This window comes from Cyclopterus lumpus, chromosome 15 (assembly GCF_009769545.1).
Source record: "Cyclopterus lumpus isolate fCycLum1 chromosome 15, fCycLum1.pri, whole genome shotgun sequence".
NCBI lineage: Eukaryota > Metazoa > Chordata > Actinopteri > Perciformes > Cyclopteridae > Cyclopterus > Cyclopterus lumpus.
This window is the reverse complement of record NC_046980.1, coordinates 20,852,768-20,866,914: the sequence shown is the minus strand read 5'-3', so window position 1 is coordinate 20,866,914 and position 14,147 is coordinate 20,852,768. Positions and strand designations below refer to the sequence as shown.

The following is a 14,147-nucleotide window of genomic DNA, read 5'->3' as shown; positions in this document are numbered from 1 at the left end:
GAACGTGAGGAACATATAAAATCAATGCATAACAATAAACAAAAGTCAAAGAGACACAATATCCAGTGGACGGATGAGTCAACACAGGACCTTCACGGAGGAGACCAAAAGTCAATGTTGCCCTTTTTTTTTGTTTCTCTTCCGTAACGTAAAACATCCATCCGCCTTTGAGCTGTATGCTCATATGTGTTCTAACTCTTTCAGCTGCGTCCACAGTTTCTGTCATTGAGCTCTGGCAAGGCCCAATATTCCCTTTGCTCGAGGCAGACATCCTTTAATTAGGCTGTCAATGGCAGATTGACAGTTCCCCCAATCAGTAATACATCAGCATGAACTTTTTCTTCACCTGGTTGGAATAATAACCCAACTCACTGGGCTGGCATCGGCTAGACGGGCTAGAAAAACCCCGTCAAAGATGTTCTCCTAAATTATTCACCAAAGCACACATTTATGTTGAGAAGAACTCTTTTGGGGATGTTTTTTTTGGGGGGGATTTTTCCAACGGACCACGTCACGCACCCCATGGCTGCTTGGAGGTTTTGCAACAGAACTGTGAATCCTCTCCATACGTCGCTCAATGTACATTCGCTCGGTTTCCGATGTCTTTGGTGTTTTGTTTAAAAAGCTAAACATCGGTGTGGTGTCTGGGCGAAGCGGCGCTGCTTTGGTTTTTGGTCCTGTTGTTTTGTCATGAGCGACCGGCTGCAGGCGGTGTGGTGAATGATGAGGAGGCAGTGTCTGAGTGAATGGGCTTCAGGGTGGCCGGGGTTGGAAAATAGAACCACACACACACACACACACACACACACACACACGATGTGACAAGATACAGACGTCTCAACACCGAGAACGCTGCCGTTCTCACACAGTCTGCTCTCTCTGACCCTCCCCCACCACCACTATCTCTCTTGTCAGTCTGTTATCTCGCTCTCTTTGCCTCTGCTCCTCGTCACGCCGCTTCCGGCTGTGTGCGAATGCGTTCGCTGCGAAAGTGGAAGACACCGTCGCCACGACGCAGTTTCATTTCATTTCAGACGCCATTGCCACCTTCGCCGGCATTTTTTTAAGGGAAAAAACAAATTAAAGATCTCTAATCACCCGTGCAAACTGACACGTGGCACGATGGATCCATCGCAGGGTCGACGTCACCAGACTCTGTGGGGTTTTCCCCACTCGGTGGCACAGGGGTGGACATCGGCCCGTGGGCTCAGACATCATGTCACATTGTGTTTGTCAAGAAAAACTGAATGTAGATCAGAAAGAAAAAAAAAGCCCGACCTTAGACAATGTCACAGCTGCTGCTGCTCGAGCGGCACACACTTTTAACCGGCCTTGCACATCTGCTCTTAAAGAACACCCATTTTATATGGCATTAGGTTTCAGAGGACTTTACGCTCGACATGTATGAAATGTGTGTTTATTCAGCTCGACTGAACGCAGTTGTGTGCTCACTGAACTAACACCTTTCCTTCTTCCTTCTTCTAGATGCGTAGTACCCGAGGTGTTTCGGTTTGGCCCGTGGGATTTGTAGGGGGCAGAGCGTATGAGCGCCCCCTGGTGTCCGGGGGTAAAGTGGTGGGCTGGTACACCGGCTGGAGACCGGACCGACCCTTCGCCACCGACATGGCAGGTAAGGAACTGACACACTGTTGTCATATTTTTCATACATTGTTTCATTACGTCCCTGCGAGATTGAAGTTCAAAGCAAGGGCACCGGAAGTATGACCGTAGGAAGGCCCCCCCCCCCCCCCCACATGCTTTAAGCCCACCCAAGATGGTCTTTAGGACTTCATGTTTATGGCTATCCTCTGACCTTTCTTCTGCCTTCAAGACAAACATTTCCAGTTCACCATTTTCTTTTTCATGATCTAAGTAGATTGTCACCACATCGTCTGATTTGAATAACATTTTGATTCTAATGACCCATACATTCATTTTTTTCAAATGTTTTAGCCCCACTCCTCGTATAGTTCCAACAAAGGATTATCATCATAATTATTTGTTCCACCAAACACTTTGAACACGGCAGCATCTCTGGACAACGGTTCTTAATGGTGTTTCATTCTTCGTGCGTTCCCCTACGAATGTTCAGCAATACGAGCGATGTCAGGAAAAGATTTGTGTTTGTTTGCGGAAAATACGTACGTATGTATAAGTACGTAAGTTACGTCATAAAAGGAAGGTACAACTAGTCAACATTTGTTTTCACTAGAGACACACGCAGCGGTCTCCTGGGTGAAAGTCCTGTGTTTGTTTTAACCCTTTTTTCTAGCACAGCAGGTCGAGATGTTGACCGAGTATAACAGGGGACTCGTGCTCGACCCGGAGGTAAACACTCCGGTTCTGCTCGTTCACTGTAGCGTTTAAACAGTTCAGGAAATAGTGGGGAAAGTATTTGATTTTAGTTCTCAACGCTTCGTGAAAACTTCAAAGGATTTTATTGATCAGCTCACTCATTACAAGCCAGTTTAAGGTCACCTGGCTTTCATCGGAGCAGAGAACAAACAGGAAAACAATGCACTGTGCTCTTTTCCTTCTGTGACTTTACCTGAAGAGATCAGATGGCTTTTTTTTCTTTCTATTGCGCCTCTTGTTTATTTCAGGGCTTAATTCACCATGAAATGAGATGTGATCTTTCCAATTTAATATTCCGACGGTTGCTCCTCCACACAGGAGCTCGTGTGCTACTCGGCTTGATTGTTTATTCCAAGAGATAAATCACGACGCGGGATTGCAGAGTCACGTTGAATTAAGCGGTTTTGAGAAGCGGCAGATTAGATGGCATCAGGGAAGCTCGCCGCTGCGTGTAACATTTATGTGTCCTGAATAGGTTGTGTTGTCTCAGAAGGACTCGCAAGGCCTCCGTGTACAGTCAGACAAGTCTGTCCTGCCATTGCTTTCTTTCATTTCCGCTAAGCCTGACCGATTATTGATTGGACTATTTGATTTTCTCTCAGATTTACTCAGAATAAGTTCTTTTTGATTCTCATGGACACCTGCTTATGTTTTAAAACGGGGGCAGCAAACTTGGAAAGATGTATAATTGGTCTGGGGAGTCTCCCCCAGAAGAAAGATTGTAATTACAAATATTTTGGGGTTTCTACACCATCTAACCTCTAATTAATTTGTTTGAAACAAATTGTACATTGTACATTGTATTATACATCTGTGATCTCTTTTGGCGAATTCTGTTTAACGCTTTAACGGGAGGGTCTGGGAAGCAGTTTCTTTCAACATCATTTCCTGTGTTCTGTTTTCAGTCCATGACGCCAGCTGAGCGCACAGCGGGCTGACAGACTGTGATTGACAGGGGGGGAAAAAAAATCTAAAATCCAACTGCAGTGATATGAATGCTTCGGGTTGGGGGTAGTGACAGTTTTCAGATGAAAATGGGCCTTGTGGTTATTGTTGTTCAATGCAGAGCAAAGTAAACATCTCCAGTGAGAGAATTAATTCATCACGCTGACCAAATAATAACACCGGTCACCACTCGTTATCCCACTTCACGTGTACTGTATTCAGACTCTCTGCTGGATATTCCCTTCAAGGCATAAGACAATACAGATGATGATTGCATCCTCATCAATCCAAACACATATGTGGATTTAGTTGGGCAGGGGGAGCACACACACACACACACACACACACACAGGTCTGCACCCTTTTAGATTATTGTTAATTAATCCACGATAACAAGAGTCTCTCTCTCTTTTTGCTCTCCACCTTTCCTGCTCCGCCACGAGGCCCGAGATCTCTCCGTCCTCCTCCCAACCAACCCATTTCACCTAATCGCACACACACGCACACACACACACACACACACACACACTATATAATTATAACTATATAATTATACTGGCAATTTACCCTGCTAAGATTTACCATTGCGTCTGCGCTGCCCGAGCATTTTTCTTTGTTTTAAACTCGGCAAGAACAACAATAGCTGCGCCGTACGAGCGGCCCCGACTTTATTCACTCTTAAATTGTTATTCATGGGATTTACAACGGGGTTTCTGCAGGGCGCTCAGTGAGTGCCAGTGCGTGCCCTAATAGTATTGTGTTATACAGCGCTGTATTGTTAGCAGACCACTAAAGCCGCCCGTCTCCTGCTCTGTCTCATTTAGCCAGACACAATGGAGCCTGGACAATGATGGTGTGACAGTGTTTGTGTGTGTGTTCTTATAGTCAAGTGCAAACACACACACACACACAGTTACAGCATCACGCATCTATTTGCCAGTCACACAAGCGCACACCTGCCAGCACTTGATACGGACGGACGCGCAATTTCCTTTTTCCGGAAGTGCACGAGAGCTGCATCATTGCAAAAACAGTGCAAACGAATAGATGACGCGGTTGAAGTGGTACTTTTTTGCCTCGGGAGCCTTCCCTCAGATTGGGACATGAAAGTGTTTTAACCTCCAGTAACCTGCAGCGTTGATTCCCTGCTCCTGAGATGGTGAGATGAGAGGAGGATAGAGGCCGTGTGCAGGAGCAGTTCAAGATCCTGCAGTAGGAGTGGAACAGAATCTGCACAAACCCACAGGCTGTATGCAAGAAGTGGACGCGGTCGTCGTGATTTCACCTGATGGTTTGTGGACTGATGTTTGGAAGCCTCGAGTTTTGCGTATTGGCCGTCGCCATCTTGGAAGCCAGCCGTCAGTTAACACAAGTGATTGGACTGCTGAGGAGGGACTGTAGCCCCGCCCTAAAGCATACCCTGCTTTATGGTCTATTCTACTTTAAATGGACCAATATTTGCTAAATGAACGTCACGCTGTATTGAAGAAGACTTGAAACTAGAGACTTAGACCACAAACTCATGTTTACAATGTTTATTGAGGGAAAAGATCTAGGACTTATGGCAAGATCTCTGACTTATTTTAGCCACCTGTCTTATTTAGGTACCTGAGTTTCTTTTAGAGGAGCAGATAAACACGTTCTCCTGGAGGGCATCTCAGTGCACCGCTGGGGCGTGACATGAACTGGTGATTACCTAAACAGTTCCTTTATCGTCAGTGTAGGATTTTAATACCGCGCTTGCATAGTGCGCTCATCTGTTTTTGCCCTGGAGGTAAACTCTTTAGTCTTTCATATCGGCCTCTGAATTGAAAATGACTCACATGGTTATGGGATGGAACAGACGCATGTAAACCTAGAGGGCAACCGAGTGATCACAGAGTTCCCTCAGGCTACCAAAGCTTCAGGTTGCACAAACAATAACACAAATCAATAAAGCACAAGAGGCGTTTATTGAGTCTTCTTTTATCCTTTTTTTTATTGCACATCTGTTTTCTCTTTGCTTGCTATGTTTGATTACACTTTGTGGGATATGTACTACAAAGGCGTGTAGTATTGTAATGCAAAACGCAGCACTGAGAGGTTGGACATTTTTATAAAAATTATCTCTTCTCGTTTACATCTCCTTTATCTCAAAACATTCCGTCGATTTCCTCTGCACACTTAAAATTTCAAGACACGTAAACCGTTATATTTAGATGTACAGATGGAAAGGCTGGCCAGAGGGGTGTCTCACGAAGCGAGATCAGATATGTTGAGCCCCATGCCTCAGAGAAATGGTAAATGGACCTGGACTTGTATCGCACTTTTCTAGTCTTCCGACCACTCAAAGCTCTTTAACACTACTTGACATCATTCACACCCTGATTGGAGGAGCTACGGTTCCACCTGCCCATCAGCAGTAACTAACATTCACACACCGTAGGCACAGCTACGGGAGCAATTTTGGGGTGAAGTGTCTTGCCCAAGGACAAATCGACATGGGCTTGGGGGATCGAACCGCCGATCCTCTGATTGAAGGACGACCCTGCTCACCACTGAGCCACAGCCGGCAAACAGTTTTCAATGTCATTAAAGGTGGCTCACGTGGCTAGATCGCCATGGTAACTCGTGCTGAAAGACCCTAACCTGGTTATGTTCAGAGTGTTGGACTTAAAAACTGAAAGGTGCCTGAGTGAGAGGTTCTCTTCGAAGGAGTAGAAGAGGGAATACATTATAAATGCAAGCTTGTTCCGCCGTAATGTTACATCAGTAAAACAAAGCCGTGCAACTACTGTAGGACAAACTTACAGCATTCAGTCGGTGAATGAGCTGTTTTATTAAGCGTCCGCACCGCCGACAGATGTGCCAAGAGACATTATACATCCAGGTCATCCGTCCAGTCCGTTCGTGTGAACGCAATATTTCAGGATATCAAAAAGATCAAAATTTGGTGGTCAAAAGGTCACCGTGACCTCACTAAACACATTTTCAGCCAAAACTCATGTGCTGATTATTATAATTTCACACGAATGTCCACAGTAGGATAAAATGCTAAAATCACCGATTAATAGTTTACTATATCATGAATCCATAAGATGTGCACTATTGATGGGATAATGTCATGTTTTTATGCCAGGTCCTGATTCGCTGAAGGCTGTTTTCCACTGCTGGTATTGAAGCTAACAGAGCATTGATTAGTCTACTGGTATTTATCATATCAATTGATGAAGTTAATTCAACTTTTGATTTGATTTTGCTCAATAAATACATTTCCAAATGTACACAATTAGTAATTCCTCTCTTTCCTAATATGCAGCAACAGCTTTTAGCTGAGTCTTTTCTTCTTGGCAGAAGAAGTGCAGTTATTCCATTTTGTACATTAGGGGGTCAAATGATGCGCACTGTTTTAAGATAACTTCATGTTGGTGAGTGGCAAGCTTGACCCGCAAAGTATGTCATCGGTAGCGTAATACCAAAGCTTTCACTAGACACATGCAGTCATATATCAGCCAGACAGGGTCAGAAGTGGTACAAAGTTAGTGAAGAGTCTGGACAGTAGCCTCTCGGGCAAACAAGGCTCAGATAAGCTGGGATCTCCATATCGCCGAGGCCGGATGCAGGTTAGAGGATGCCTATCTTGTAATTGCTCTCATGTCCATGCGCTCCACCTGAGCTGCATTCATCTCTGTGATCAGCCTGCAGTATCGTACACAGAGCAGTAATGAGCCTGATACCAGCAAAGCCTAACAGCTATGTGGGTATAATACCAGGGTCTGTGTGTTTTTTTGAGTAGGTATTGCGCAACAGAGTTTGCTTCAAGCATCTAAGCTTTTTGCACCTCAAAATTGTAATATTGTTGTGGGGGGTGGGAGCAAGTAGTCTGACCCATTGGATATAGACTGTGGGCATTGGCCTCGTTCTCCTCCCCTTCCACTATTTATTTCACCATGGCTAGTCTGCTATACCAGAATGATAATGGGTCACCTGGATGTGGAATTGTAAGGTCGCCGGTTCAAGCCCCCGTGTGGACTAAGTGTGGAGCTGGTAGCTGGAGAGGAGCCAGTTGGTCACCTGGGGCGCTGCCTACAAACTGCTCCAGGGGCGCCGTGCTATGGCTGACCAGGGGCGCCGTGCTATGGCTGACCAGGGGCGCCGTGCTATGGCTGACCCTTCACGTGTACGGTTGGATATCTAGAAAAGATATGCGAAAGGATGCATTTACTTGTGTCAGAATCGCCTTGTGTTTCTTAGTTGATCTAAAATCTAGTACCCATCGGTGCCAGTACAACCTTCCGTCTGTCATCACTGGTTCAGTAAGAGTGTTTCAACTTGCTCTCAGTCACCGCAGTATGTATCTTCGTGTCTGTGTGTGTGCCAGCGGGTCTACGGTTGGGGTGTGTTAGCGCTGGTGGACTCGGGCCTGGAATGCAGCAGACTTCAACCTATGAATTGGTGTGATCATAAGCCAACCTAATTTGCATGTCTACTGTTGGTTTCTGCGTGACTCTGCGTCGACGCTCACGTCGCCCAGAGGACTACCGTCTGCAGGCCATGTGTCAAACCCCAGAAAGCGCTGGTCTGCCAGAGGGGGGGAGGGAAAAGAGAGGAGGGGTAATTCACCACCAGTACTAATGCACTGATTGCCAAGGCGCGCCGCCCGCTAACGATTTGCATAAATAAATATTCTGTAATTATACCGAGGCCCTGTGCGCGGGGAATCGCAGCAATTTCAGAAAAATATCCTCCTGTCACGCTGTAAACTAGAAACTTTAGCAGCCCTCGGAGAAATGCTGCACTGCTTAAAAACACAACACAACCTACACGTATATTATTGCTGCCTCGGTGGCGTTTGTAAGGACCCTTTTACAACAAATTACATTGTGCTTTAAATTACACGACAGCGTTTGGAATATGCAATGAACTCGTGGGAAAACTTGACACTGAGTCAGTTTGGGTTTTTCATCGATGTCCATTTACGCCTGCGAAAGAGAAAAGCGTAGATCATTTTAAAAGGTTCGACAATTTCAAGTATTAGCGTCAACTTCCAACAGCTGAGACTTGAGAATCTGGACAAACGGCAACAATTAAAGTGCAAGAAAGCACATCCATGTTTCCACATGCCATGGTTAAAGGAATAATTTACATTTTTAGAAAACTTGGACCGCTGGTGTCCTCCATTATTTCGTGATAATGGACAAGGAGTCAGCTTATCCCCTGGTCACTTGCCAAAGACAAAAAGACCAATCAGTGGTCATTTCACGCGTTTTGCCACCAGAATCTAAAGTTCTTTTCATTTTCCTGAGAACCTCGATGGTTTGCTACTACCAAAATCAATCATGACCGTCTCATTAGATTATTATGCAATGGAAACGTACAGAGCACCAGTTAAGAATACAGACCGTAACCACGACTTGGCCATGAGAGATATTTCTTGTCCGCTCAGCTCAAAGAACCTTTGAAGAAAGCTAACTTTATGCTAGCAAGATTCCCAGCCAACAACAATACGTACAAATAATAACTTAATTTAACACGACACGCTAGGTTACAGCGTTTTTTCCCGAAAAAATTTGCATAACGCATTAGTCAATGGCACATTAGTCAATGGCACATTAGTCAATGGCATTGCGTGCGCTTGACAACCATAAATATAATTCAACACTATCTTTAACAACAGGACTAGCTAGATATCCAGCCATGTCTTTGTCCCCAAATCAATATCATATTTTCACGAAGAAATGGGAGGCCATGCGTACTGTCGGTCAGAGCCTGAGGTTGCGAGTTGAATAGCGAATCGCTTCTAATGTGTTCAGAGGCGCGGTGTAACCTACTCCTTGCAAGTCGTGTTCAGAGGACGAGGCACTGAAGGACTTCACTCATGGTTGTGAATGAGATATTCAAACGTGTTTATTTATTCCCTTTACGGTAGCGAACGCATTCATTTAGAACGGTCAACCCAACAGTGTAACTGTGGCTGCCTAGTAGGGCTCCATCACCAGGATTTAATGGACACTCTGCAGCCAATCGGAGTCAACGATTCACCCAGATCATGGCATAAATCCCCAAATCACATTTGATTGGTGCAAATGCAATAACAGTCAACCCTACACCATTATCATGCACAAGGAATCTTTTTATTGCCTCCACATCGCCTGGCCCTACGTTAGCATCGTGCCATAGAACTTTATCCGGCCGTGTCACCACCGGGAATCTTTCTCACGTACAGCTGTCTTCACTATTTCTTCACCAGAATGCGAGAGAGCCTTTTCTTTATCATCATGTCATTGAGTTCGAACAGTTCGCCACTTTGGGCGATGGGATCATTTTTATTTTCTTAGGTTTAACCTTTTACTATAGCCAAAGTAGGACCAAATGGAGGATTATCTATATATCTAGTGATGGACATGAACTGAACAACAAATGTCACACACGACAACTCAATACTTTTCATTCAATCACCAGCTTAAAAAGAGGTCCGACAATCATCAGTTCAATGGATATTAATAACAACTTGAGGCATTTAGAGGTCAGTCTTGGATTTCAAGAGCACCCGTTAATACAAATGCAGAATTGCTTCCTTTGGCATTAGCAGACTTGCCAAACAGTCAAACTGCAGACGATGACGGAAGAACGGAGGCCATGCAGAGTGGGACACTTGGATGAATATTTGCCACACAACTACCTCTCTGAAAAAGCCCAAATGTCCAAGGATTCCTATTCTTTACTTGGCACTTTGCTGCGTCGCTATAGGGTTAGCTGGAGAGGTGGAGGGAAAAGAAAGACGCCACGCCACGCCTGACCTCTGGCTGCGGGGTCGGACATCACATTGGATGTGCGAACGGCATGTTCTCCGCTTGCATGTTAACAGGGGAGCAAGGTTAAGCGGTGGAAGAGGTCCGCTGTAGCTTCTGTGTTCAGTTTGTTGCCTTTTGATTTGCCTTTAAAGGGGAGAAAGCCGACACGTGGATTATCGGACTCGTGCAAAAGAATCATCTTTTCTTTTCGACCTTCAAAACGTATTTCTGGTTGTGCTGCGGGGGGACAGCTGATGTCTTTCCAAGCAATTATGTGGGGGTCACATTTTGTCCCACCGTTACTAATTTCTCTAATCAGGTTGATTAAATCTGGTTGCGAGCCAGCCATTAATCCCCACCTCTGCTTCAACACACTGGCACCCTGAGCTGTTTGACTTCCCTCTGACTTTCTCATGCTTTCCCTTCTCATCTTTCGCGCAATTATCACAGGAGAATGGCAGACCCCTGTGGTAAAGGAATTTTATATCAGCCATATTATAGTCATTAGATACACTAATGCACTCTATCATTTTCTGCTGTGATTATAATAGACTCCTAATGTGCTTTTAATCCATGCTGGCTAACCTCACTCTCCCTTTTCTCCCTTCTTTGCTCCTCCTCCTCCCTCTCTCTCTCTCTCTCTCTCTCTCATTCTCTCTCGCCCCCTCAGGTTTCGCGGTGAACCTCCAGGTGATCCTGGCGAACCCGCGGGCGCAGTTCAAGCGGCGCGGCTCCCAGCCGGGGATGCAGGAGTCCGACTTCCTCAAGCAGATCACCAAGGTTACCGAGTTGGAGCCCAAGGCCAACAATTGCACCCGGGTGAGCAACCTGGCGACATTTGGCACCATGGCAACAGATGGAAATGCCGTTTTGACGATGCAACAATTTGGGTCAAGGGCCTTATGTGCACTAAAAGCATGCACGGCCGGTCCGGCTACGTCAACAGACTCAGTTCAGAGTCACACGCAGGTTTCTAACACACACGTAATATCGGTTTCAGGGACGTGGTTGTAATTACATGCCGTTTTTCTTTGGTAAACTTTGTTGGAAGATAAACTAAATCATATTCGTCTGAGGAGAATACATTTCCAGAAAACACTTATAGATAACATTCAACAAAAATAATCGCAGAGCAATCTTGACAACTTTGGTGTAAAAGCTCAGTAGAGATCAGATATATTTATGAAATAACCAGGCTTGTGTGTTAAGGGTCAAAGGTCATATCAAAAGACAATGAAGTGTGTGCTCGCTATAAAACCAAAGGGATTCTCTCACAGTCACCGCTGTTTGATTATGAGGGCAGCGTTGGCCCCTATACAATAAGCACGTTATCAGACTGCAACCTTCATCCTGGAGGTGGATGGCACTGACTCGGGTTTAATAAGAGCCCAGTTCATCCGTCTTCTGTGTGTTTGTGTGTGTGGCAGATATTAAACTGCACTCATAATAACGGCTGCCATCCCGGCAGTAACTAACCCTGGGGTATCTCTCCCCACCATTGACAGCATGAGTCATGCTTTATGTGGCTCGGGCTAAACCTAGACACACACACAGAGCTCGGATTGGATAGAAATGGCGTTACGGCGCCATCAATTCTCGTTGTGTGCTTCGACAGCTCCGATCGATGCAGCTCATCTCAAGTCACCGCGGCCCCCTGTTGGCACTCGGCTTTATGAAGCCACTCATCCTCTTGACAACCATCACGGAGCCGCCTCCAAGGGATTTTGTGAGAAATTGATTCTATTACATCTTTACCGTGAAAGAAATACGTGAACTAAATGTCACGTCCCCGTTTTGCTCCAAACAATCGCAGCATCTTCAATTTACAGCTTAAAAAAAAAAAATCTGATACTGATTGAGGCAATATCAGCATCAGGTATGTGAGTCTTAGCCTGACTCACTCATTTAGGGTGGGATCTAATTCATTAGCCACAGGAGAGGTTATTCACCCTGACCAATCAGCAGCGAGCGACGCATCCAACATGTCGACCTCAGCGGACACAAACACGTCTCGCCAACATTTCAACGTGATAAAAAGCTCGCTGAGCTTCATCAATCTCGTCCACGCTCGGGGTCATTTCTGTGGCGCTTTTTTCCCCGTCAATACCGATATCGACCGTCGTCCATTGATTTTCATCACCCAACATAAATAGTTAAATCGTGGCCTCTGTAAAGGCCGATCGGATGATAGTTTATCCACGCTGCGCTCAAATGGATCACCAGCGTTGTGAGTTGTGTCTCTAAAGGCCCCTCTTACAGTTGGGGATCGGCCCCACAAAAAACAGGGGGCATCGCAGCAGCGGGCGGGGCTTTGGGTTTGATTTAATCCTGCTCCTCTGCCGACGATACTCAAAGCAAACAGTGTCTTCATTCTCTGTGGAGAAAAGTGCAGCAAGGAAGTGCTTCATCTGTCATCTCCACTGACTGTGTCACCGTATGAGTGCAGGTCACATCGTTGCACTGGAAGTCCCTGGTGGGTTATGGGTAAATGTTTCCTGCAGGGAGTTGGATAAAGCCCCCCCCCCCCCCCCCCCCCCCCCCCCCCCCCCCCCCCCCCCCCGGGTTGCTGGATCATCATTTACTGCTGGCTGCAGACAGCTCTTGTGTTGAAGCTATCATCATCATTACCAGCCCCATTACACTAATGGAGGGGCCCTGCCGCCGATATTAATACAGGCCATTAACGGGCTGTGACATCATCAGTCAGCGCCCAGCAGCGCATAGGCCAGAGGATGCGATATCAGCATTAATCAAGCATCACAGTTACAAAAGCGCCGCAACGCGCCATCGCCACTCACGAAGCCGCTGTAATGCGACGCCAGAGTTCATCCAGTGTGCCGTAGCTAAGCCGTGCAGCTGCAGGTACTTCTCTGGTTATTAAAGATACGGAAGAATAATTAGTAGATAAGACAATAATCCATTGTGCACCGTTTACATACATCCATACTCAAATATTCAAGTCTAAGTGACCATAAATGGTTTTAGAGGAACTTCGTCCAGCAGATATTCCCCCCTTAAAAATGGCGTCACCTCCCGTCCCGTCAGGAGACCATAAACCAGCGCGTGAGGTCTCGGTGACCACGGCCACTTCTTATCTACAGTCTGTGTCGTACGCAAACATCCACGTGGCGTCGAGGTTTAACTGGTTAGAGTTTGGTGGTCATAGGTCAAAGGTCACTGTGACTAAACAAATCAGGTTTTGGGCAAGAAATCAAGAATTGACGAATGATGACCATGTCTCAAATGTCTAAAAGAATAAAATGATAAAGTGGTGATACGTTTGAACAGACATAAACGAGGCATTCAACCGAGGTACAACTGTATTCAACTTTTTATTTTTTGAAGTTACTCTAACATCTCCGGGCTGCAGCTTCATGTTGAAAGCAATGAAACTAAGAAGTGGATTTCCCACACTGTCAAACTGTTTGCTTTAAAGTGATCGGAGTATTTGTGGGGAATCAATCAAGCTTTCTTCAAATCCACGGAAAAATTAATCCAAAAGGGCTGAATATATTTGAGTGACTATTTGAGCGTATTTTGTTTTTTTAAAGAGAAAACAATGTGTTTTTGCAAGATATGACAATGGTGCCACCTCATTGTTTTTTTTGTCCATCATTTTTAACGTCTGGTTATACAGTGATATGATGGGTTGTATAGTTGTTTGTGAGGCTTGTGACCAGGTAGTGATGCAGTACGATAGGTGTGAAAATACCATGGCACGCATGTAAAGCTGGGCTGTAGATACCTTCTGATGAATCTGAAGCAGTTGAGATGTGATATTACACACTTAAATCTTAGATGTGAGTCGAGGATGATTCATTACATTACATCACATGTCACTTAGCTGACGCTTTTATCCAAAGCGACTTACAATAAGTGCATTCAACCACGAGTACAAAGAAAGTAACATTTCTTCACAGTACTTCACATTGTCAAACTCACTGATTTTGTTTATTTTTTACCGTGAATCTTGCATTTTCATGTCGTATTGAACTTTTTTTTTTTTTTTTACATTCAGCGTTAAGTGAGAGGACTCAAGGCATTGCGATACGGAATGATGTATAAATAACTGTC

The 14,147-nt window shown here is 45.3% G+C and overlaps 1 protein-coding gene across 1 annotated transcript in view; it reads left to right on the top strand.

The window, feature by feature from the left end:
* Positions 1–14,147, top strand: part of b3gat2 (beta-1,3-glucuronyltransferase 2 (glucuronosyltransferase S)) — a 39,304-nt gene that overhangs the window by 20,115 nt on the left and 5,042 nt on the right. Inside the window, exons 2-3 of the mRNA XM_034552291.1 lie at positions 1,486–1,630; positions 10,744–10,892. Of these exons, the coding sequence (XP_034408182.1) occupies positions 1,486–1,630; positions 10,744–10,892 (294 nt within the window). The remainder of the gene's footprint in view (positions 1–1,485; positions 1,631–10,743; positions 10,893–14,147) is intronic.